Source organism: Rhagoletis zephyria, unplaced genomic scaffold (assembly GCF_001687245.7).
Source record: "Rhagoletis zephyria isolate East Lansing unplaced genomic scaffold, Rhagoletis_zephyria_1.1 Rzeph_scaffold_01397, whole genome shotgun sequence".
Classification (NCBI taxonomy): Eukaryota; Metazoa; Arthropoda; class Insecta; order Diptera; family Tephritidae; genus Rhagoletis; species Rhagoletis zephyria.
Window position 1 is genome coordinate 47,011 of NW_016158481.1, and position 27,855 is coordinate 74,865.

At 37.1% G+C, this 27,855-nt stretch overlaps 1 protein-coding gene across 1 annotated transcript in view; it reads left to right on the forward strand.

Annotated features, from left to right (window-relative positions):
* The window catches only part of LOC108363856 (uncharacterized), a 55,288-nt gene extending 44,108 nt beyond the window's left edge, over positions 1-11,180 (forward strand). Inside the window, exons 4-5 of the mRNA XM_017617365.1 lie at positions 10,676-10,950; positions 11,066-11,180. Coding sequence (XP_017472854.1) covers positions 10,676-10,800 — 125 coding nt within the window. The 3' untranslated portion in view covers positions 10,801-10,950; positions 11,066-11,180. The remainder of the gene's footprint in view (positions 1-10,675; positions 10,951-11,065) is intronic.
* Positions 11,181-27,855: the final 16,675 nt, after the last annotated feature.

The following is a 27,855-nucleotide window of genomic DNA, read 5'->3' on the forward strand; positions in this document are numbered from 1 at the left end:
TACCATACCATACAATTTGTCACATAAGACAATATTTTAACAAGTAATCAATTTCATCAAAATATATGAAAATTTTGTCGTGTCGCCCGCGAACTTGCAAATACGAAAAAAATTTTTACTGAATATCTCGGAAACTAAAGGAGATATCCAAAACCTGATAACACGAACCGAGAGATCTTATTTAAAAAAAAAAAAATAAAACTGCATTTTGCAACTCAAAATCGTCAAAATTGCGCATACTGCCATCTTTTACGCAGGCGACTATATGTAATTGCACAGATGATTCTATCTGTATACCAGATGAAAATAGAAACATTTTTATTTCGTATGTACTTGCATCTGCTTTGTACTGAAACAAATCGAATTGCCTTTACACGATATGTTGGTATTACAACACTTGCAAATACATATCGTGTAAGAACACTTTAAGTAGGCACCACTTGCATCTAATTTTTTTTATTCTTGTTACTGACAGACATATGTAGAGTTAGCAAGTTAGTCTTCGAAAATTGCTGGGCTAAGGGTTTGACGATTTAAATCTAATTTTACTCCTAACCGATTTATCAATTTAACCGGTAAACTTCGAGTTAAATAGATAACCTGCTGTTCTGCAAGTTAGCCTTATTAGAAACGTTAATACAAGCTTTAAAACAACGATTCGAATATTGGAAGTCGCCTTTACTGGAAACCACGGTGGAATGAGCACACGAAGAAAATTACAAATAATGTAGGCAAAGTTCAAAAATTGGTCAAAGTTATTTGCACAAGAAAAAAAGGTCCGCACATTAAAACTCTCCATGCGCGCTTGACGATCCTATGGATCCCAACCAACGTAGGTATAATTAGCAATGAGCCCGCGGCCGAAGCAGCCAAGAAAGCTTTATAAATTCCTCTAATAACACTATGCGACAGTCAAAATCGGGATGGGATGAAACCAACGGGAAATGTTATATCGGTCAAAAACAAGTTATACGTGTCCCGGCGTTTCGCTGGGTCACGTCTAGGAATCGAGATATATATATATAACTATCATATAGGGGAAATTGTCACCTTTGGTGGTCTTTTTTGACATAACTCGAGAACCACTAGTCCGATTTTGCACAAACAAATTTAAAAAAAATTAAAAATTACAATTACTTTAATCTGTTCATATAACGTTTTTCTATATAATCAATAATAGTTTGAACCCTTCCCGATCACTGACCCCTACCATTTGTCTCACAGTGTAATGGAAGTACCGGGCTTAAGCGCAATCAATAAAAATGTTCACAAAGTAGAAGCCGAAAACTTAATAAGTTAATAGTAAAAACAAATATTTTAAAAACACGCTTTCTAAATATGAACGAAATCCGGCCATAAATATGGTTTACCAAATATATAGAGTTATTCCTTTTCATGTAGTTAATATACGTTCTAAATATGAACCAAATCTGACTATAAATACGGGTTTTTAAATATTTATTATTATTTTTTTAATTTTGTACTCATTTGTTTAATGAACAAATTATATATGTAATCGAAAGTATAAATCTTCGTACAGTATTATAAGTAAAAACATTATTAGCTGATTGCCAAAAAATGCCTACAGCTGAGATCACCTGTTTTTGCTCTTATCCTTTACAATTTCTTTAATTTCTATTACAATTTATTTTATTTCTATTACAATTTATTCAAAATACACTAACACACCGAAATAGAAACACCAATACTCTAAACAGAAAAAGCGGTAAAAAGAAGAGTTACGTTACTTATGAAATTGTATGATGGTATAAAGCTTATAGAATGTGAAAAGGTTGGGTTGTCTATTTTTTCCTGGCCTCCTTATAGGGCAGGTATGAACAGGTAGGTAATACTACAACTTTTCAAGTTTATAATGAGACAAGTAATTTTTAGCAAAAAAAAAACGACTTCAACTCTCATATAAAAAAAAAATATATATATATATATATCTCATGATCCACTGATCGGATCTTAACCAGATTAGTATGGGACCACCTCTGAGACACTACCTTTCCGATACGGAAAGAATTATCGAAATATACATAAAAAAAATAAAAATAAAAATAAAAATAAAAATAAAAAAATATTCCGACCAACTGATAACCTCCTCCTTTGTTGGAAGTCGGTTAAAAATGTAAATTGATATTGAGAAAATACAAATTGATAATGAGAAATGTAAATTCGTTTTGAGAATATACAAATTGATAATGAGAAATCATGGTACAATTATTACAGGTATTGTCTTCCCAGAGAGTTTTGCTTTACATCGAAATTCATGTTCCCTTATTTTCATTTTGACCCATTTCAATATTGATTCTTTTACTTTTAGTTGACATTGATTTTGGTTTTCGCTCAATTTAATTTTTATAATTTTTCTAAATAAAAGAAAAAACGTTTGAAATAAAATAAGGAATACAAATTTTTGATTTGTTCACTAAGCAAATGTTTATTTTTCGCCTTTCGCAAATTAAATAAGTTCTCTGCAAGAAGGTTTGGTAAAAAAAAAAAACGTGGATATGTACTATGATATATGCTGTACAGAAATATCCCTTTTTCCTTACATTAAACCTTTTAGTGTGGGCAAACAATGATATTTTTCAAATAAGGCAGATCGGAATATGCGCTCTCTGGGAGGACAATGTCTGTAATTGTACCATGATGAGAAATGTAGATTCATATTGAGAATATATAAATTGATAATGAGAAAACGTAACTTCATTATGAGAAAATACGTACACTCAGTTTTTGTTTATATCAGCTTTGGAGCTGCCGATACAAACGTATATTCAGGCTTACAAGCCTGTAATTATTNTGATAATGAGAAAACGTAACTTCATTATGAGAAAATACGTACACTCAGTTATTGTTTATATCAGCTTTGGAGCTGCCGATACAAACGTATATTCAGGCTTACAAGCCTGTAATTATTAATTTTTCTACATTTAATTTGAAATAGTATGCACCAACGGATTAAAAGTAGTAAATAATTACTACCTTCTCTACTACTTTAAAATGCGTGACCGAAATAGACCTACCGAAAAAGTGAGGTTAAGTTACTGACAACACCTTGTTATTATTCCACCATGCGCAAATATATTTTTATGTTATTTAAACTATTAGGGAGAGGAATACCAGCGCGGAAGGTATAAATACAATAGCCAACAAGGTAGAGTGCTCGTTGTTGTAGCGGCTACAACAACCCCGCCCAGATCGGTTAATATCTCAGTCGTTGTCGTCAAGCTTCACTAATGGAAGCCCTAAGAAGCGTGTAGCCTCAATAGGGTCGGTCCACAGGGACAAAGGCGTTAGGGATGTTGGGTTTTCCGGGTGTACGAAGAGATGTTTCGAATCATGGGGTGTATCTCCGCATGCCGGACACTCATTTGGCACATCTGCGTCTAATCTTCTCAGGTATGAGTTTAACCTGCTGCATCGCCAGAGCGAAGTTGGGCTATTGTGGTTCTAGTCTCCCGAGATAGATGAAGCTCCGTCTCGTCAATGTCCGGTGGTTGTGTGCCTAGAGCGGCATTCACAGATCTGGAGTCTACATAACTCGAGACTGATTCCCTGTGAATGTCGTTCAGGGCCTGTCGATAAGGTAACGGGTCCAGAGGTTGTTTAATGAACCTCTGGACTTCGTCCGTCAGTTCGTAGAGATGTCTCCTGACGTGGCTTGGCGAGGCCTCTTCTGCAAGCAGTTGCCTATTTGGGTGACCACGTCTATGGCTCCCAACAAGAAACTGCTTGCAGAGCATTGTGTTGTGCTCCTTAATCGAGAGCAATTTTTTTGCAATGTTTTGCGTCGTCTGCAGCTTCATCCACTGCGTTCCCAGCGGTAGCCTGACCTCCTTCGTCCAGGTGGTCAACAAGGTCGCAGAGGATTTTGTAGGGGAGAGGGTTAGGCTCCTTGCAGTGAAGGAGCGAGAAAGCTCGGAGAGATACCCGTTTACTTTTGAACACAAGTCATCATTTCCATTCCCAGTCGCCATGATCGAGCAATCGTCGGCGTAGGAGACAATCGAGACTCCCTCTGCTGCTTGAGGGAGCTTTGAAATGTAAAAGATAAACAGTAGCGAGGAAAGGACACCACCCTGTGTAGCCCCTAGTTTTATTTTTCAGAGTTTGCTCGATTTGTCTCTAAACATTACCGACGAGTGTCGATCATTCAGATAATTCGCCGACCACCGTTTGAGCCGCTGTGGGAGGGAGGAGGCCTCTATGTCTTCTCGTAGCGTGGAGTGGCTGACGGTGACAAACGCCTTTGACAGGTCCAACGCCACTAGAATAGTTCACTCACAGGGATGGTTGCGGTCAAGGCCACGTTATCTGCGTATTTATGGCGTTATGTGCTGTTGTTGTACTGTGCACTTTACGGAAACCATGCTGATGCTCCGCTGGGGTCAGGTGGTTCGTGAAATACGTGAGCAGCAAGGCCCCCATTGTCTTTGCTACAGGGGAAAGGAGTGTTATCCGGCGATAAGATTCTCCTTTGCAGTGGGACCACTCTCCCCATCTTCCAGATGTCTGGGATGATGAGAGTGCCCATAGCTTTGGAGGCTTTCGCCTTACCGATGGCCACCTGAACTTCAACGCTAGTGAAAACAGGGGGGGGGGGGGACAAGTTGTTGGCAGTTTGTGCAGCCTTCTGATCACTCGATGTTTGGCTTTGTCCGCCGGAGGATGCAGTATGAACTGCTCACAAGCTGTCGAATCTCCGCGTTGAGATCCCTGATACGGGGATTTCCGGGATCGGCCTGACGAAGGTTGTCACGCTCATCGGCTAGAACAGCCGCTTCAGGGGAAGTTTGGACGGGGGTCCGTAATGCATCCTATCGGTATGAAGTGAGCTGCAGCAGCAGTGACAACCCTGCGGAACTTACGTTCACCAAGGTGGACGTCGGTTGGTGTGGGGACCGCAGCGAAGGTGCTCTCACTAAATTCCGCGAAGCATTTCCAATCAGCTTTAGAAAAGTTGATATCGGTCTGGTGTTCCGCGGAAGCAAGTCTGTTGGTTTATCGATCGAGATGACTATGGGCAGATGGTCTGATGCCAAAGTCAGCATAGGTCGCCATGATACGCTGTTTATCAGACCAGCGCTGACTATTGTTATGTCTGGGCAGCTACCCATAATCCTGGTGGGTGCGTCGTCGTTCATTGTGCAGAATGTCGAATCGTCTATCTGCTCAGCCAAGCCTGTTCCCCTACGATCGTTTGACAGGCACGGTTTTCGCCTCTGAGGAGCGCACCTATATCAGGGTGATATCCTGATCAAATATTTCGAGGTCAGCATCGCCTGACCGGATAACAATACCCTGACAACAATGTTGAATTGCTGTGCAACTTCGTCTCTTGGACCGCAGCTATCAATATACCATGCCTTCCCATGAAAACGGTTATCTCCTCGATCTTGCTCTGAAGTCCGTTGCAGTTAAATTGAAGGAGCTTCATGTGGTTCGGGAGACTTGTTGTTATACGGGGTGGGAGGAATGTGTGTAGGTTTGCACTTGCACTTGACTGATGTCACGTTACGGAATATTCTGGTCTGATATACCATGCAGATTGTAGGAGGAACCAGGAATTGTTGGCGGCGGCGTGTGGGAGGTGGTGCGGTTGTGTGTCCTGTCGAGGTTGTGGTGTGGTCTATTGTTTTGTTGTTTTGTGGTGCTGTTGTGTTTGTGTTGAGCTGCTCAGGTGGACTGGGGTTAGCCGTGAATGCTGCTCTGTTAGAGCAGCAGGGGGCCACAAATGATGTGGCCACTGCCCATGAGTCCGTAGTCCCGAGCAGACTCTGAGGAGACTCCACCCGTCGGAAGCATTGCATTTGCTTGAGGTGGAGTTGTGGTGTAGTCGTCTTTGGCATGCACAGCAGGTGTAGGTTTCTGGCCCTGGGTTAGACTCGATGCCAGCCCTGAGCAGAAGAATACAAAGCAAATGTAGCCCTATGGACGAACAACTACCGAGATATTTCGCCGACGTTAACGGGTTTAGATCGCCGAAACAACAGCCCTTGGTCGGGCAAAACCCGAGTCATCCCGGTAAGTAGAACCGGCTGTCGTGGAAATGATAGAGTGCGGAGGGCTGGGTCTCTCTGGCTTCATCATTGGGAGTACTCTATAAAACGACCTATCGCTGGGTCGTTAGCGGAGCTATGGAAGCAAAACCAAGAAGTGGTAAGCGACCGAAAAAGCTGACTGAAGAAAACGTGATGACTATGTTATCCTGGCTTGAAGGTGACTGCAGTTTGACCATCGAACAATTAAGAAAAGTATAAAACAAGTTTAATGTAGAATTGAGCACTACAACAGTGGCAAACTATCTGGAGGGCAATCTGTACAGTTGCAAAGAAGGCCATACGCAACCAATAAACATGAATTTTAATTTTTTAAAGTAAAAGGTCATTGTGAGTTTACTTATAATCAAAAAAGGAAACATAAGTGAGAAAAAATTAATAAATTTACTTAAAATTATTTCTCTCTCTCCAACAACTTTGGCATAGGGATACAACTATGGAAGTATCGATACCTGTACTTGGAAGTAGCATCGAAATAAAGTATCGATGCCAACTAAGTATCGGGCTGAAAGTATCGATACCTACTTATATCGATATTTGTATATACTATATAAGAATTGTTTATGAAAAAACGCTATTACATATCTATGCATTTTTGTCAAAATAACTTATTTGACGATCATTTTTGATTTTAGAAGAATGGTATTTAATCTTTTTAAGAAAAACTTGCAAATGTGCAAAGTCCGATAAGTTGTTTTGTAATAACCCCATAGAATTTTGTTAACAGAATTTGCTTCTTTTTTATGTACGTATTCTATTTGTTATACATAATTATTTATTTTGTACAAAAAAAAACGAATGAGATAAAAACAGTTATGTTATAATTAATTTCATCCAAAATAACTAACTAATAAAAGTTATCTGTATTATAACACTGGTCAACAGTATTTTTGCAGAGTAACAATGGTATATTTCTGAAGAAGNTTTTTTATGTACGTATTCTATTTGTTATACATAATTATTTATTTTGTACATAAAAAAAACGAATGAGATAAAAACAGTTATGTTATAATTAATTTCATCCAAAATAACTAACTAATAAAAGTTATCTGTATTATAACACTGGCCAACAGTATTTTTGCAGAGTAACAATGGTATATTTCTGAAAGAAGTAATAATCTTGATAATTTTTGGAGGACAAAGTTATAGTGTAGTGCAAGCATTCATATGGCTAGCTTAGAGTGAAAAGTTGCTAAGTCCATTTGTAGAACTTTTACAAGAGAGAAAAACAACCTCTTAAAATACTTCCTTCAAGAATTTTGCAAAAAGATTCCGTTGCAAATTAAAATATTTAGAATTTTTTGTGAGCTTATCGAATTTTCTGTGCCTCTTATCGAAATCTACATACCTATGGTTAGGTATTTCGACCCACAGAATCCGAGTCAGTTTGGCTAATATAACTCCTAGATTTCGAGAAAACTCCAAAAAAAAACGTAAAAAATAGCGAAAATCGGCAATAAAAAACGGGTTTTTGATGTTTTCTCGAAATCTAGGAGGTATATTGGCCGAACTGACTTCAAATTCGGATTCTGCAGGTCGAAATACATAACCATAGGTAGGTCCGGTCAAATGCACATCACACTAATTTTTTTTTGTGTGCCGGTGTTATAAATTCATCGGAATATTTTTTTGTCTGTTACCGCCTAACTTTGGACCACATTAACCGATTGCGATAATTCATTTCCTGGTGCCTCAGGGGAGGTCCCATACTAATTTGGTTTAGATCCGATCATTGGATCATGAAGAAATTAACGGTACTTCTAATTTTTTACATGAGAATTGAAGTCGGTTATGTTTTTTGCTTAAAAACTACTTACTATTGTAACAATTGAGTTGTACCAAGCCCTACAAAGGAATTTATATTGTATACAGTTTATTATGACCTAATTGAAGAGTTAAAATACAAATTTGTTAGTTTCCTTAATTGCATGCAAATTTTAAAATGCGACTTCATCTTTACACCAAACTCGTAATTTTTTTATTATTTTAAACCGACTTCAAAAAAAGAGGAGGTTATCTATTCGTCGGAATATTTTTTTTATGTACATACATATGTTAACGCATAACCGATTTCGATAATTCTTTTTTAAAGGAAAGGTGATACCTCAGAGGTGGTCCCATCCTAATTTGGTTTAGATCCGATTATTGGACCATGATGAAATTAACGGTAATTAATTGAAGTCGGTGTTGTTTTTTGTTAAAAAATTACTTGTTTATTTAAACAATAGTCTTCGAGTGTCTTCTGCTAATCGATAAATTGTTTTAGTGATGATTTAATTTTTTTCTACAAAACCTCCGTGAACGCTAAGCATACCTAAATCTAAATTCATTGCGCCCCCCTTAGCCCGTACCTGCGTTAGCCCATGATTAAGAGTGTTCGCAATGCAAAGAACTTGCGCAAGCTAGTATAAGCGAACACTCTTAATGTATATTTAAGTTGCGTCCGCCAATCCATTCGCTTCGCCAAACCGTTCGCTTTGTCAAATTCATTCGCTTCGAAAGTGATAATACCACCCTTATAGGGTAGACCAACGGACTCGATGATTTGCATGAACAGCCTCTTTAAAATGCGAATAAGCAGCCGAACAAATGCACGAAATTTTTGGGAATCATCTTGGATTCGGGGAATTTCGATTACAACACTGGTAAAAACGGCCAGATTCTATCTTTTGTACAAGTAAGCAAACAATGCGGTCGAATTTCGCGTCCGCGGTAGCCGAGCGGTGAGAGTTGCAGGCTACAAGCCTGTAGCTGTCAGGTTCGATCCTCGGTTGGAGCGATTGCGAAATTTTTTTTGGTTTTATTATTTATTTTATTTGCTTTATTTTATATCACATTTATTTGACTATTAAATAATTTAAAGTTTTAGAGTTTTTTTTTATTAAAAAGTCAAGAACGTANGGTTGGAGCGATTGCGAAATTTTTTTTGGTTTTATTATTTATTTTATTTGATTTATACATTTAACTTTACTTTATTTTATTTTCATCTGTCTGCTTTATTTTATATCACATTTATTTGACTATTAAATAATTTAAAGTTTTAGAGTTTTTTTTTGTTAAAAAGTCAAGAACGTAAAAAAAATATAAAACATAAAAAAAATAATCAAAACAAAATAAATGAAAATTCTACTGGCTGTGAGACTCGAACCCGCGACCTTTCGGCTCGTTTATCCGCATTACGTCTGTAATGGTAAAATTATTATGCGCGTATGTGTGCCAGATTATATGCATAAGCTTTGCCGTCTGTCACAGCCCTTAATTTCGCGTTGTAAATGTGATTGCATAGTATAAAGTTTTTTTGCAGTGTCCTTTGCTGTTTTCTTTGATTTACCTAATATCGCGGCGTTAGCTCGCAGACTCCAGAGTAATGTACTTGTAGCTCTTCATTGGAAAATTTTTTTGTGTTCTCATTATCAATTTACATTTTCTCATTATCAATTTATATATTCTCATTATGAACTTACATTCTCNTCTGTCACAGCCCTTAATTTCGCGTTGTAAATGTGATTGCATAGTATAAATTTTTTTTGCAGTGTCCTTTGCTGTTTTCTTTGATTTACCTAATATCGCGGCGTTAGCTCGCAGACTCCATTCATTGGAAAATTTTTTTGTGTTCTCATTATCAATTTACATTTTCTCATTATCAATTTATATATTCTCATTATGAACTTACATTCTTCATTATCAATTTCTATATTCTGAATATGAATTTATGTTTCCCATTATCAATTTGTATTTTCTCATTATGAATTTATATTTCTTATTATCAATTTAAATATTCTCCATATAAATTTACATTTCTCATTATCAATTTGTGATTTCTCAATATAAATTTATATTTTCTCATTATAAACTTGAAAGGAGGTAGTAATTTTCATTCATCTGTTTAACACATTCTATGGACTTTATGCTTTCGATTGGTATATATGTACTTTGTTCATTAAATAAATGAGTGCAATACTAAAAATAAAATAATTTTTGAATAACTAACTAAAAATATCCTGGCCAGGTAAAGCAATGAAAATAATGCTGGTTTGTGAAGAATTTTTTGCAGAATTTTCTTTATTTTTCGTAGGTAAAAAATTTTTTTACGAGCCCGTGTCAACCACTTCATATAATTTTCTTTGAAAACTCATAAAAAAAAATCGTTACAGAAATGAGATACTCCTAAAGATTTCGTTAAGTTTTCGCGAAATTTGGTTTGCAGGGTAGGGAACACTGCATTAAAATAGCACGAATTAGAGTCGCTGTAACCAATTTCAGTGCCAGACACTTTTTAGTGGCGGAAGATCACCAGAATGTGCTCTAACTTTTGAACACATACTCAAGGATTGCGCGATCTCAGGAAATCACGGTAACCTTGAACCAACACTCGACTACGGTAGTGAAAACACCATATAATTTATTAACGAAGCCCTAAAAACACAATCTCCTATTCGAAGAATAACTTTAATTAAAGCAGCACAACTCGGGAGTAACATGGCCTCGTAGCCCATCAACCAAGAAGAAGAAAATAAATTTTGCTAAATAAAATTGAACTTAATTTTTCTTCATAGAAATACTATATTTTAATACAATTAATTTTACATTTACTGTTTTTTCAGCATTGGACATTTATGTTTGGCTGGCTATATATTCTCACTTTAAAAATATTCGAAACAATCGCGAACAACAGGAACGTCTCATTCCCCCTGCTGGAGGTGTTTATCCATCGTACACTAATATGTAATGCATTAAAAATATATACATACAAATATTCATGCCTTGTTGCCATCAATTGACTATAATTAACTACCATAAATATTTTTAGATTTTGAATTTAAAGAACTGCTAACACACACGTACTCTAAAAGCGCGAATATTACGCGACCATATACACATTCAAGTATATATNGACTATAATTAACTACCATAAATATTTTTAGATTTTGAATTTAAAGAACTACTAACACACACGTACTCTAAAAGCGCGAATATTACGCGATCATATACACATACAAGTATATATACATACATATATGTATTTAACCAATTTCCATGTATTAATGTGGATAAATTCGATGATTAAAGATCAACATTTTCACTATTTAAACCAAGCAACAGAAAAAATGTGTTTCTTTTCTATTGATTGCAAGTTGCAACTCAATAAATGAGATATACAGACAAGTTCTGGAATTTCCTTCCGAGTGAATTTCAACCAAAGCCACTTTGAATTCAAATTGAATGGGGTTGAAATTCACTCTGAAGTGCTTCTATCAGTATTAAATACATAAATGTAGTAGGGGGCAAAAACAACTTTCATTTAAAGCCCCCGAAAACCACAGACTATCGGGCGCCAACTATTTAGTTGTTGTTGTAGCGGCTTACTTAGCCCTGCCTAGATCGCCTTGTCCATCAATCAGAGGGAGGGGACGTTGGTTGAGTTGGGTTTAGAGCGGTGATGGGCACCGCCTTGCCCGCGGGCAAAGCTCTTTTAAGCTCTCTATAGATTTTGTTTAGGCGCGTGCAGAGTAAAAGCTCTCTCTCTGCACATCGCTTGTTTAGAGGAAATGCAACTAACACGCTGTATTTATTCTGCTAAAGAAAGAATTCAGCCTGCTGCAGTAGCCAGAGCGAAGTTGGGCTGTAGTGGTACGAGTCTCCCTAGGCAGACGAAGCTCTGTTTTGTCTACGTCCGGTGGTTGTGTTCCCAAAATGGTATTCACAGGACGGCAGTCGATGTACATAAGTCGAGACCGACTCCCTGTGTATGCCGTTTGTGGCCTGTCGGTATGCCGTCGGCTCCAGAGGTTGTTTTATGGAAGTTAGGATCAGTTTTTATAGATGCCTTCTGACTTGTATAGACGAGGGCTCCGCTGCAAGCAAGTGCACCAGGAGCATTCTGCCTCGTCATCAAGGCGGCGCTGTGGCGGCATCGGAACGAACCCGGTTGCGGTCCGGAGAGACGTATTCTGGCATGTCTGTAGCTTCGTTCATCCTGCTAGTCCCCGGCGAGTACACGGGTGCTGCTTAGTTTAGAACCGGTCGGCCAATTGCCTTGTATGTGGTCAACATCGTTTCTTTGTCTTTTCCCCCAGGTTGTTACAACAGCATACTGATTCCCAAAAGAGTTTTAAAGAGATATAAATCTGGGTCGTTCTTTGCCCCAAGTGTTGCCGGCAAGCAACTTGAGGACTTTGTACTCTATTGACAATTGCGGTTGTAAGCACCGAGAAGGAGGGCAGGGGCTGGATTCTGTAACTGTGAGAAAATGTAGTATAAACCGAGTGCAAAACTCACAACCAAAAACTCACCGAATATAATTCAGTGAGTTTTTCGGAAGAGAAGTGTACTCAATTTTGATAGCTAAAGCTCATTCTCACACTTCCTGAATCGCGAAAATGAAGAGTGTACACAATTTTCAGTGTACACTTAAAAACTAAGTTACAGAATCCAGCCCCAGACTATCGAAGCTACCTCCGAGAATTTTAGGGTTATTCACCGTCGGGACTGGTTCGCCATCGACGTGAATTTCTAGCTAAACACCATCATCTCGGACGCAAGTCGTTTTTCGATAGTCGAATCGTATCGAATTTTTCACGTCATTGCCTAAAACTTCCACTCGACTAGTGTATTAAAACGGAAAAACTTGGCAGCACTGTATAGTTTTCGACGATTTTCGTCGCTTACTTATTTCAGCACGACAGTAGATAATGCCAATGTTGTTGTGCAATGTTGTAGTCTGTCCTCCTTTGTCAAGGTGGTAAAAAGGGTTGCCGAGGATTTCGTAGGGAAGAAGGTTAGGCTCATTGTAGTGAAGAAGCGAGAAAGTTCGAAGAGGTAACTGTTTACTATCTAGCACAAATAATCAATTCCATTCCCGGACGCCATTATCGAGCAGTCGCCAGCATAAGAGCCAATTGAGACTTATTATGGAGGTTGAGGGAGCTTTGATATGTAATAATTAAACAGCAGCGGGGACAGGACACTATCCTGTGGAAACCCCAGTTAAATTTTTCTCGGTTTGCTGGCTATGTCTAAAAATTACTGACGAATGTCGACCAATCAGATAATTCGCTGAATACCGTTTTAATCCCTGTGCGAGGGGACGAAGCCTCAGTGTCTTCTAGTAGCGTAGAGTGGCTGACGGTATCAAACCCCTTTGACAGGTGATATGACTGTTCTCTCACAGCAGCGGTTTCTGTTCAGGCCACGAGTTATCTGAGTGTTTATGACGTTAGGTGCTTTTGTTATGCTGTACACTTTACGCTAATACCTCGCTGAGGTCAGGTAGTTTGTACAGTATACTTCGTATATTTTTCAATTTCAATTTATTCAAATAAATAATCTAGAAATATTCAGTATTTCTTACAGATTATGTACTTAGAACCAGAGCAGGGTCGTAATGATTCCTTTAGGAATTAAATTACTCCCAATTACAGATTACAAGGAATTAATAATTTGAAAATAAATGCGCTCAAGAAGGAAAGGAGAGTCAGTCACCCCACTTACTATGTCAAACACAAAGGAGAGCGAAAGGATAACCCTCTACTATGCAAAGATTTTAAATTAATTAGGAAGCACCTAGCACTATAAGAAGGCATCGGATTATCGAACTTCAAAGACCTAAGAGCAAAACGAACAAAATTCTTTTGAACGCGTTCAAGCCTCTTGATATGGCAATCGTGATACGGTCTCCATATAAAGACTGCATATTCCAGCTTAGACCGATCGAGCGCAGTGTATAGTAATTTTAAGGTATAGGGATCAGTAAAGTCTGACCCAAACCGTCGAATGAAGGCTAGTATAGAATAAGATTTGGCAATAATGTAATTTAAATGGCTGTGAAACAAAAATTTAGCGTCAAAAATAACTCCCAAGGTCTGCAATTTCGCCAAGAGTAGTTAGGCGTGCGTTACCAATAAAATAAGAGGTAGATATTAATGACCGCGATTTGGAGAAAGATACGTGAAAGATTTATTAATATTTAAATGAAGACGATTCTTGCTACAGCATGCAGCCACGTTATTGAGATTAGACTGTAGCTTGATTGCATCAGAATAACTCGATATAGTGGTAAAAATTTTCAAGTCGTCAGCATATAAAAGAAACTTAGATGAGGAGAAACATTCAGAGATATCGTTAATAAAAAGAACAAAGAGCAAGGGTCCTAAGATACTACCCTGGGGCACACCGGACGAAGCAATAATAGAACGAGAACAGGTGTTGTCAACAACAACAACAACACATTTACGGAGAGATAGGTATGATTTTACCCACTTTAAAAAAACGGAATGAAGCCCCAAGTTTTGCAGCTTGGAAACTAAAATTGAGTGACTGACTTTGTCGAATGCCTTCGAGAAGTCAGTATACACAGTATCGACCTGAAGGCGATTGTTAAAGGCGGACATACAAAATTCTAAAAAAACAGCGAGATTAGTAACTGTTGATCTGCCAGCCATAAAACCATGCTGCCCGCAGGAGATTAAACGCTTTACTGCAAAATATAGTTTCTCCTTGATAATATATTCAAATAATTTTGAAACAGTAGAGAGTTTGGAGATAGGCCTATAATTGGCAACATCATTCTTATTACCACTTTTGTATATTGGGGTAATGGAAGTCACTTTCCAAACGTCTATAAACTCACCACAAGCGAGAGATTTATTAAAAATTAATAAGAGCGGATACGCAAAAGCAGAGCGATTCTTAAAAAGAAAAGAGGAGAAACCGTCTACATCCATTTGCGGCGAATTTTTGATATGCAGGATGCCGTCGAACACATCGTCCAGAGTCAAAGAGAGGGAACCAAAATTGATAGAGAAACCAGCTTTTGCTTCAAAATCACCAGCTGATTGCGAGATAGGTTCAAAATTAGAGCGGAAAAAGTCCGCGAAGAGATCCGCCTCTTGGGTGCAGGAAGCATTAGTCTCATTGTAAAACATTTCAGATGCGAGACTTGAAATAGACTTTTTCGATTTAACATAACGCCAGAATGCTTTGGGGTTTGATTGGATATCGTGCTCAACATTACGGACATAATTGCGTTGAAGGGTATTATTCAACGATTTAAACTTTTTTGAATATTGCATGTATTTTCCTTTATTAGCAAGGGTATTAGACAATCTGTATTAAAAAAAAAAATGTATTCCTCAAATTCTTTAGCTTCTTTAGTTTTCTGGTATACCAAGGAATTTTATAGCATTTGTTACGTATAACTGGTATATGCTTACAGAAAGTATCATTAGCTTTCAACTTAAAAATATCGACCTTTTGACCACATCATTATTAGCAAATTTGAATCCCAGTCTAGTGAAAGAATTTCATTGTTAACAATGTTAAAGTTGCAGCGTTTAAAGCAATAACTAGGTCTTTGACTAGACTTTTAAAATTATAAAATTCTAGTTTAATAACTAAGAGGTACGTGATGAATACCAGAACCAGACAATGGATCAAGACATTCATTTACAGCAAAATTCAAATTATCATTAACGAAAATAAGATCTAGAATTTTAAAGAGTTGATTTCTAAAACTATTTATTTGAATTAGGTTTAAACTTAGAAAATTATCTACCAAGTAAGATTCAAAGAAGCTATTAACATCTTTGGGGATTAAGGCATGGCTGTTGTCCATATACGACCAATCAAAACAGCCCAGGTTGAAATCGCCGAGAATACAAATGTTACAGTCCGGATGGTTGGAGACAACTGCTGATATATTATTAACATGCTCCTTATATAATGAGTCAACACTATTCGGCGGGATATATGACGCGCAAATTAAGATTTTGGATTTACCATGTACAAGGACGCATAATTGGTCCAGAAGTGAATCCATATTAGCCATGCGCGTGAGGGATGAACGAAAGCGACGCTGAACAGCGATTAGTACACCATCTCCTCTAGAAAAACCAGTTTTCATTGCATCACGATCCTTTCGGTTAAAGGTACGACCGCACTAAGCGACGCGGGACTGCAGCGGCACTACGCGACACGGCGCGACCCTTTTTGGTATACAACTTTGCCGCGCAGCGTCGCGGGAAATTTTGCCCCTTATTCTAATTACCTTAAACGTAGAAAAATGAAAAATCGTTTCAAAAAGACTTTCGAAGTTGTATTTCTTCCAATTGTCAAAAACTTTTTATTTCTCACGGGGAAAATACCGTAAAAATTATTTGTATCGTGCGAATATCTATAGAAATTATCAGGGCTTGAAAAACTGTTAGCACAGCGACAACAGCCAAGCATTTGCTTTTTTATAAATTGTTGTTGCTTTCCTAGCCGGCAATTACAAGTACCTGATGAAGATCTTGCAGAAGCAATGAGCTTAGCCGACGACGCTTTAAAGGAATTTGAAGAAATGCGACAAGATGCAGAAAAAAACTTTCATTTGCTTTTCGAGCACGTAGAAGAAGTATGCACCAACCTAGGTACAGAAATCAAAAAAGAATCGCTTTAATGTGAAAACCGGAGACGCCGAGGCATACTATCGCATTGCTTTTTACATTCCCTTCCTTGATACATATATTGCTCATTTGAAAAGCCGGTTTCTAAATCATAAATCAGTTTTAAATAATTTTAGTGTTGTTTCCAAAGTATGATTTTAACAAAAAAGAACTGAAGAATTGTTTGCTTTCTACTTTCTTCTGGAGGTAAAAATGTGGAAAAAAAGAGTTTCACACGAACATTTTCGAAATGCTAATACAACGTCTTTTGGGAATGTTTTTAAGATCTTACGTATATTGGCACTTTTGCCCCTTTCAATAGCCATACCTGAACGAAGCTTTTCATGCTTGAAAAGAATTAAAGCCTACTTGAGAAATACAACATGTCAAGAAAGGCTCAACGGTCTAGCATCTATGAATATTCACAAAGATATAAATTTTTCAGTTGAAGTTCTAGAAGAATTTTTCAAAAAGCCACGAAAAATTTGAAAATTTTCCGTTTCATTGATTTATAAGTAAAAAGAAAAATTTAATGTGTTTAAAATTATCAAAATGTTTTATAAATAAAGCGAAAAATTGAATATATGACTAAAATTCGTGTTTGAAACTTTATTACGCATTCTTTCTTCTAAAGATCCTTTTTTCTAGCCCCATATTAGTGAAATATTATTCCTTGCCTTGAGGGGGGAGGGGGGCGGGGGTTTAACCCCCAAACCAAGTTTTCAGTATTAGCGTTTGAAGCGTTTGGTGCATTAGAGATAAGAGTGGGAGTCATAAACGTAACTACACCACCAAGTGTTGTAGCTGACTGATCAGCAGTATTAGGCAGAGCATGAGAGCCAGATGAAAACATGAATGACTGAGCAGATGTAGAAGAGAGCATCTCAACATCATCTGCTTTGCCACCACCACTAATAGCAGGCCCATCACCAGCGTTGCCAGGTTGACGTTTTTAACGTCATTTGGACGTTTTTTGTATCCTGTTGACGTTTGGACGTTTTTTGTGTAAAAATTGACGTTTTTTAACTTCGCAGTAATTTTTCTCTGTTACTAAATCATGTAAGTAGAACTGGTTTTGAACTACTTTCTTAATAAATCTTTACAAGCTTTGTGTTTTGCAGCAGCTGCTTCAAAAGATATTTATTCTTTGGACACAGATGACTTAAATATGATGCAAACCAAGTGTACGCGCATTTTTTTTTTGATTATTGGACGAAGGCTGGTTGTGTAAACACTTGAGGTTACGAGACTAATTGTAATGTTTGCAATTGCACATTAAAAGCCAAATCAGGAAGAGCTGATCTATTGCAACACGCACGCTCGCAAAAGCATCAAAAAAAACTGTAGCAGCATAAAAAGTCAGAAAAAAGTAGGCGACTTTTTTAAGACTTCATTGAAAATGTAATGAACGCAAAAAAAGGACTTTACTTATATATATAAGGGCAAATGTGAAGGGGAATATGTAGCTGAAAAAATGATGAACATAAAAGTAAAGACAAAGAGGATGATGAGGATTAAAATAGAGGTAATTAAAGAGGAAAGGATATAGAGAGAGACACAGAGACTCAATTTGGGAACTATTTTGAGATCTTAGAGATTTTCGGGATTCTCGAAACTTATCGNGATCCTTTTTTCTAGCCCCATATTAGTGAAATATTATTCCTTGCCTTGAGGGGGGAGGGGGGCGGGGGTTTAACCCCCAAACCAAGTTTTCAGTATTAGCGTTTGAAGCGTTTGGTGCATTAGAGATAAGAGTGGGAGTCATAAACGTAACTACACCACCAAGTGTTGTAGCTGACTGATCAGCAGTATTAGGCAGAGCATGAGAGCCAGATGAAAACATGAATGACTGAGCAGATGTAGAAGAGAGCATCTCAACATCATCTGCTTTGCCACCACCACTAATAGCAGGCCCATCACCAGCGTTGCCAGGTTGACGTTTTTAACGTCATTTGGACGTTTTTTGTATCCTGTTGACGTTTGGACGTTTTTTGTGTAAAAATTGACGTTTTTTAACTTCGCAGTAATTTTTCTCTGTTACTAAATCATGTAAGTAGAACTGGTTTTGAACTACTTTCTTAATAAATCTTTACAAGCTTTGTGTTTTGCAGCAGCTGCTTCAAAAGATATTTATTCTTTGGACACAGATGACTTAAATATGATGCAAACCAAGTGTACGCGCATTTTTTTTTTGATTATTGGACGAAGGCTGGTTGTGTAAACACTTGAGGTTACGAGACTAATTGTAATGTTTGCAATTGCACATTAAAAGCCAAATCAGGAAGAGCTGATCTATTGCAACACGCACGCTCGCAAAAGCATCAAAAAAAACTGTAGCAGCATAAAAAGTCAGAAAAAAGTAGGCGACTTTTTTAAGACTTCATTGAAAATGTAATGAACGCAAAAAAAGGACTTTACTTATATATATAAGGGCAAATGTGAAGGGGAATATGTAGCTGAAAAAATGATGAACATAAAAGTAAAGACAAAGAGGATGATGAGGATTAAAATAGAGGTAATTAAAGAGGAAAGGATATAGAGAGAGACACAGAGACTCAATTTGGGAACTATTTTGAGATCTTAGAGATTTTCGGGATTCTCGAAACTTATCGATAACATAATCGATATTTGTATCGGTTTTGTTATCGATATTTATCGATTTTGTTATTGATATTTATCGAATTTGTTATCGATATTTACCGGATTTTTTATCGATGTTCATCGATTTTGTTATCGATAATTATCGATTTTGTTATCGATTCTTATCGACTTTGTTATCGATTCTTATCGACTTTGTTATTGATATTTATCGACTTTGTTAGCGATATTTATCAATTTTGTTCTCGATATTTATCCGATTTGGTTATCGATAGTTGTCGATTTTGTTATCGATATTTGTCGATTTTGTTATCGATATAAATTGATATTTATCGATTTTGTTATCGATATTTATCGATTTTGTTATCGATACTTTTATCGATTTTCTAACCGATTTAGCTACCAATGGTATTATCAATGTTGCTATTAAAATTTTTATCGAATTTGTCATCGATTTTGTTATCGATACTTTGATGGACGTTATAATAGACTTTGTTATCGATAGAGTATAAGGATAAAAATAAAGATAATGAAAAAACAGAATAACATGAATGTTATTAAAACGAACAGTGGTAGAGGTAGGGATCTACATTGATAGAAAAAAAGCGAAGCGAAGGTAATGGAAAAACAGAATAACATGAATGTTATTAAAACGAACAGTGGTAGAGGTAGGGATCTACATTGACAGAAAAAAAGCGAAAAAATATAACCTTAAGCAAAAGCAGATGTGTGCATGTATAGATAGATAAGTAACGTAAGTTTCACTTCTAAAGTGTGGCCCAGGCGCACTTACTTTTTATTGCTGTCAACTATGACATTACCACTCAGACCTTTTAATGAGCTAATGAACTCCCTGAGTGCATTTATATTCTTTTGGGCTTCCTCAACGCTCATACACGAAGTAGCAGAATGGCCCAATGCACAATTATCAATTGAAATAGCACATTTTTATTAGTTTTCAAAACCAGACCTTAGCTTCGCACATTTAATATGAGTTTTATTTTTACAGATGCCACAAAAAAGGTGCTCTTCACCTTCACTTAAAATGGAGTTCTAAACACAGTTCATTATATTGCCAAGATTCAGACAATATTAAGCAATAGATATAGATAAGCGGAGCGCAAAAAAACGCGTATAATCACCACGGCGACGGTTTACGGGGAAAGGAGTTTTATCAGACGATAAGACTACCGTGTTTTCACCAATACTGACTTTTTGGACAGATTACTTCTTAATTCTGATCCTTACATATCTAGCCTTCGAAAATTACCGCGAAAATCCAAGTCAGAGCTATCAAAAGAGGTATTCGATTTATTATGCACTTAAAACTATGCGACTTTTGTATGCATTGTTTGTATGATCTAGTAGTAATTTGACTTTACATAAATAAAAAATTAAAAAAATCACATTTCCATGCACTTTTTCATCAAAGGGATTTTTTCCAAAACAACGAGACAAAAAACCGCGGATTCATCGCTCACAAAACCTCTATGACCGCCTTCCTTCGAGAGCGGTACCACTGTGCAGCGCTTACAATTGTTATTGACAAGAAAGCTGCTGCAGCTGCCATTAATCCTGGTGGATGCGTCGTCGTTCAATGTGCAGAATGTCGAATCATCTATCTGATCAGCCAAGTTTGGCAGGCTTGAATGCCAAAGATCGTGGTGCGCACTGAAGTCGCCAACTACCATTGCGTTTTCACCTCTGAGGAGCACACCTATTTCAAGGTGATATCCTGCCGGGCAGCTGGTGACAGGGTACATACGCCTTTTATTATTTTTTTCGAGCTCGACCTCGCCTTACAAGACTGCTGATAAGACGATACTGCACGGTGTGGTGCGGATGAACGCTAATACCATGTTCTGACCGACATCGAAAACATGTTTTCGTTGATAAAACTGATTTTCGACTTAAAACATGTGTTTTCGACCATGTAAAATCTGTCAAACGAAAACCAGTTTTCGCTCAAAACTATTTGAAAACTCACGTTCCACTCATTCCAATCGGTGTCTTCACTAGTTTTTTCGATTATTTATCCGCAGTGGAAGTCATATTTTATCATCTTTAATACGCCATTTCGGATTTATTGTTAATTGGCTGGCAAAAGTAAAATAATGAAAGTAAGAGGTTGCTAATGAAAAGAAATTGAGGGAAAAGCATTTTGGTTTTGTTTTTGTGTAGCAAAACTGTAATCAGAGGATGTAAGAAATGTCAACGAAAACACTAACAGCCGGTGTGAACAGCCTTCAGCCCACACTCCCAAAACACGTTTTCAAAGTGTTTTCGTTGTCGGTCAGAACATGGTATTATACCATAAAAAATAATAAGGGCGGTATTGTCACTTGCGAAGCGAATGAATTTGGCGAAGCGAACGGTTTGGCGAAGCGAATTAAAAGGCAGAGAAGGTATTAAAAGTGTGCGCGATGCGAAGAACTTGCACAAGCTGGTAAAAGCGAACACTCTTAATGCATATTTAAGTTGTGTCCGCCAATCCATTCGCTTCGCCAAACCGTTCGCTTCGCAAGTGACAATACCGCCCTAAAATAATAGATAAAATATGACTTCCACTTCGATAAATAATCGAAAGAAACTAGTGAAGACACCGATTGGAATGAGTGGAACGTGAGTTTTCAAGTAGTTTCCAGCGAAAACTGGTTTTCGTTTGACAGATTTAACATGGACGAAAACACAAGTTTTAAGTCGAAAACCAGTTTTAGCAACGAAAACATGTTTTCGATGTCGGTCAGAACATGGTATGAGCTACCACCATTATCACGCTCGCGATGTCGGCGGTGCACATGGTAATTCACTAGAGTTCGTCTCCTCTATCTTGCTGTGAAGTCCGATACAGTTCATTTGTAGGATCTTTGTGTGCCTTGGGAGACTGATTGCAATTTAGGTTTTCATCACGTAGTCAACATCATCTAAGGAAATCTAGCGTTTTTTTCACGCATCAAGGGCCATATTAATAAAGACAAATTCATACTATAAGCGAAATAAATGGCCCGTAGTCATAGTCAAAATAAAGTCGACTTTAAAGTTAGTTGCAGCTTTTTTGACAGATATCCCATTGAAAATTATGTCAAAAAGCTGCAACTAACTTTAAAGTCGACTTTATTTTGACTATGACTACGGGCCAATTTGTTTAACTTTTTGTTAGCAAGATATGATTCAAAAGCAAGATTGATAGAATACAAGATTGCGCCAATGAGAGAGGATTTTTGAGCGTAATTTTTGCGTGACGTCATCTTGGTGCAATATTGAGAGAGAAATGCCAAAACGCATATAAAGATATGTAAACAATGCAGAAAAATGTGTTAATTTAAATATTACATGGCCCAATTTTGCAGGAATCAATAAATATACAAATATTGATTAATTAGGAATACGTAGCAATAATTTTGGACATGTAGCCCCTTAGGTAAGTACGATTTCGAAGTTATCCACTGGTGCATTACCTCATACCAGCACTGAAAAGAATCAGGTACTAACAAAAATAAGTAGGTAGTGAAGTTCATGTATTTCCAGCAAACTAAACCAGCAACTGTACATTCACCATGGAAATGCACCTATTACAATTCACCAAGGAAAGGCCAACATGGTTCCATGTAGAAGCTCATAGCTCACACACATAGCACAAAATTCGATTTGGTGTTTAATGCATCTCCTCGGCCGGCCCTTTTTCGCTAGGTTTGCGTCCGTAGGAAACGAAAAGAAAACTTATATCGCACGCTTTCCTTTTGTTTTCACTATTACACTTTGCCACTGCACACTTCATTTTGTTTTGCATTGTCTCAATAATTGTTTAAAACCACGCAGAAATATTAATGCACAAATACTAAAATTGTTATTTGGTTTTTTTCGTATGCTCACAATCAACAATTGCACCAAGATGACGTCACGCACACAGCTGATTCTGTCAAAATCACAAAGAGCGGATTAGCGGTACCGTGATTGGCGCAATCTCTATTTCTCTCAATCCTGATTCAAAAGCATATTAATGAATTGCTACGTGAAAATTTTAGGGGAACGTGGGGTCTTGGAATATACTACGCGTGGTCACCGAGGGGGGTTAAAAATTGCAAATGTTGGTCACGTAGTATGGGTACGTTCCCTAGGATAAATACACATAAAATCATTGTTTAGAACTGATTTGTTAATTCTGGGCACGAAAAGTGTTTTTTTGCGTTCCTCACGCTCTGGGCACTTTTGCCACGGCTTGACACATTTTTGACACTTGTGAGAGAGTAACTTATTTTAACGCTGTAATTACCGAAACAGCCCTGAAAGCGTGTGAAACAAACTTTTGGTGATTTAGTTTGTAATGAACGTGTCTCTGCTACCTATTTTTTTTTTGGGTTTGGGATGCCACTAGGCATCAAATTATTTGGCGAATGGTTCTTTTAGAGCCGTACGTAGCCAGGTTATTCTTACAAATTAACATTCTTGTCGTAGTTTGTTGCGAGCGGCGATTCCTTTTCTTGACTCCAGATAAGACTCCATCGAAGGGCAAGCAAGGTGACTCACATAATTATGTTTACATCATTGTTCAGGTTATAATATAAAACCAAAACATGAGAGTATATTCTAATTCAATTGATCAAAGTAAAAATTATGCCTACAAAGTTGATTTATATGAATCTTACATCAAAAAGATTTCGAGCAAACAGTAATACTGAGTATTAACCAATACAACTAAAAAAACAAATATAATTAATATACTATGCATAAGATAAGACCCATTAGGACAGGGGCATTGGTTCAACATTAAAAAGAGGTATACATTATGATTATGCAAGAATGCGTATCTTATCTATTTGTACATATACGAGGAACATTCATTAATTGTATCATAATTGATTTTTTTTTTTAAATTAGTCATAAATTGAGGTGAGGTAGATCTCTTAGCAACTACCAGAGCTACTTTTTTTCTTTTTTAATTACTTTGTAACCTTACACACTTGTTTGTATATATATTTATATAAGCATATATGTATATATTTACATTTAATTATTATAATGATATATATTAATTATTATAATTATTATTATTTATTTTTATTTTTTCCTTAAAACTAGAGGACTTTATGCAATTTGACCCTTTGAAGAAAATGGATCAATTCTCTAATACAGTCTGGATTTGAAACATTAAAAAACGCACTTAGATTATTGAATTTATCAAAAAACTTATAATTATCTCTAGCAGCCGAAAACTTTGGACACTCAAAAATGAGGTGATCAGAGGTTTCTTTGACTTGACAGACTGCACATAAGTCCCCTACACCTCCAAGAAACTTGCTCAGGTACGTTCGCCCATAGGTATAACCAGTCAAAAGTCTATTAATAAGTTTAATGTCAGCTACATCAAAATTACATTTTTTACTAAGCAACCACGGTAAGTTTTTCACATTGTACTTAATATTTTCAGCAAAAAACTTCGCCTTATCCTCACTCAGCGTTCTAAATTCTTGTTCCCATTCTTCCCATATGACTTTGGTGATCTTACATAACACCTCACCTAACGTTAAGTCACACCTGATCTCTAACCCTTTATCCAGGGCCTCTTTCGCAGCCATATCTGCACTTTTATTAAAGCTTATGCCCACATGACTGGGAACCCAAATTATTTTGACATTTTCACAATGTGAATTAAAAATAGTATTGTGAATAGCAGCAACCAGGTAATTTGACGTAACATCTTTCGCTAGTAATCTCACCGCCGCCATACTATCAGTTATAATGACATACTTTTTGATATTCAATCTAGTCATGATCGCAACAGCCTTAACTATTCCCATCGGTTCCCCAAACGTGGACGAGAGATTTTCACAAAGTTTATACATATAGGAAACATTTTTTTGGGGGTCATGGACGGCCACGCCTACGACTTCACCCAATACCGACGCATCCGTAGCAATTACATGGTAGCATTGTGCTCTCGAAACTTGCAGTGATATATGCTTCTCAGCTGCTCTTTACTCACGTTGCATTTGTAAAATTTTCAGGCCTAGAAAACGACGTGTTGGCATTGATTCTATCAAAAAAGCTTTTAAATTTGTTATAAATTAAGTCATAGCTAGATTTGCCGGTTGTACCCTGAGAAAGATTTTCCCTGAGTTTAGCATTCGTTATCATCTGTTTACCGAGTTCCTTGCAAGTAAGCCATTTTAGCGGGGGGAGTTTCCTGCTAGTACATATCGTATGTGCACTGGTGTGTTAGGAGGAAGGCCTAGACATCTCCTGAGTGTATCATTCAGAATGGTCTGAATTTTCTTATTATACCCCTGAGGAGCGTCCGCATAAGTTGTGTTAGCATATTCAACCTTACTTCTCACGAAGGACTTATATAGATTAATTGAAATTTTGGGTTCCAAGCCCCCTTTAATCGTTGTAAGTTTAGCAATCAAGTTTTTACTATTTGATGCAATGTTCTTTACCCTCTTCACGTGTTCCGCTATACATAGTTGAATTGGCACCGATTACCCTGCCCAGCCATTGAATTGATCTAACTTGTTCGATTTGCTTGTCATCACATTTTAACGAATATGATTTCTTGCTGCTGGTATTCATGACTAAAAACTTCGTTTTTTCAACATTAATGCTCAAATTTAACGCTTTTAAACCTGTCTGAAAGTCCTTCAATTTACCTTCTAACACTTCTAAAGCTTCACTCTCATTTTTACCACAGCACATGAACGCAAAGCCATCAGCGTACTGATACATTGTAGTATTTCCTCCCTGTAACCTGTGCAGCTTAGCCGTGTAAAAATTAAAGAGGATAGGGGAAAGACAACTGCCTTGCGGCAGCCCATTTTCCACCAGAACTTTGCTATCACCTAAAACCAACCACCTTTTTGAGAAAAAATTAACAATCCACTTTACTATTCTGCTGTTAACTCCATAGCTGTTTAATTCGTTTCCAAGCATACCAATATTTACGCAGTCATACGCGTTAGCAATATCCAAAATACACACCACCACTTTTTTCCCTTCTTTTTTTAATCTACTGGACCAGTTATAGGAACTCGTTAATGCACATAGACGCAGACTTTCCTTTTCGATACGCGAAACTACTTTCAGGGAGTATTTTTTTACCTTCAGCCTATGTCATCAACCTTTCTTTTACCATCATGTTCAGACTTTTTGCCATGACCGAGAGGAGCGATATTGGTCTAAAATTTGTCAGATAGTTTAGATCCCTGTTCGGCTTAGGAATCGGGACGATCTTAACAATTCTCCAGTCTTCAGGAATAGTATTTTCATTAAAAATCCTTTCAAATTCAGTAACAAGTAACAGCTTAGATTCTACGGGAAGTTTGTTGAGCATATTAAAAGTGATCTTGTCAGCCCCGCCTGACGATTTTTTCTTTCTCCTGATGCATGCAATTAAGTCCTCAACCGAGAACTTGAAGTAGTTCGTATCAACATTACCGGTATAGACAATTGCCTCGCCTGTCATGTCGTTAGATATTAGGTTTGTTCGTCGAGCAAAAAATTTGTACGAATTTGTACGAATTATCACGATTTTTGCCCAAATCGCGTTCGTGCAGACCAAAAAATTATCCAACACTCAAAAATTGTGAGAGCAAAGTGACAGTTCTCTTGGAGAGAAGTTGCAAATTCTTGCTGGAAAAAATTTTGCCAGCAAGAATTTGCAAACACGAAAAACATGTGGTTGTGGCGCATGGTTGCATTTTTGTCTACAATAATTTGAATAAATTAGTTCGTTAAATTTAAAAATTTATAAACACGAGCGATTTTTTTATGAAAAAAGGAAGTAAATAATTGTTGATATAATTAATTTAGTTAATTCCAATGATTTGAACTTAATTCGGCTGAAAAAAATGGTATTCGCAATCGGAATGCAATTGCAACCAGAGTCGATTTAAGAAACCCGACAGCTAGTACGATGAAGAAATTGAAATGTATGTTAAAGAAAGTCAGAACAACAAGAAATATACATGTATATCCTGTTTTTGGCCATCCGAAAGAATTTTAAAAATTCTATAAAAATTTTTTATGTTTGAAATGCAACCGTGGACGCCAGCTGGCAGCGAAACTTGCAAATTCCTGCAAATTTGCGTTCGTGCAGAAATTTGCAAGTTTCTCAATATGAGAGAGAATTTGAGAGAATTTTTTCTTACTCTCTGATATTTTGAGTGTTGGATAATTCTTGCTGGATTTTCGACGAACAAACCTATTAGCTTGTCAGTTTGATCCTTCATAAGTGCAAACAAATTTTCATTATTTTCGCTGTTCCAGTTGGTGTTTTCTCTCCTGCTTCCCTTAACCCTATTGATGAACCGCCATGCATCAGTGGTGTTAGGAGACTCGTTAAGTTCAACGATTTTATTCTTATAACTGTTACTTTTTGCTTCTTTTACTGATTTCTTCCATACCTCCTCTCTCGCCCATAACTCTTCAAAATCACTGACCCTACTTGATGCTCTAGCTTTCTTCCTACTAACACAAAGAAGTCTATACTGTTTCTTTAAATCCTCATTCCACCACATTTTTGGGGAAAATCTACACGTATTCAAGTCAATGGTCGCATTTTTGATTTCACGTTGAATTTCTCTTTGCAGTTCCGGCAACCCTCCATTTACTTGACATGATGTAAGTGCTGTCTCTAATTTTCTTTTTTGAACAAAAAGATTTGGTCTTTTATCGACGTCGTTAATGTTGATGACAATTGGTCTATGATGACTTCCCTCTACGTACCCCTGATTACATAGCCATTCCGTTTTGAGGACCGAGTTGGT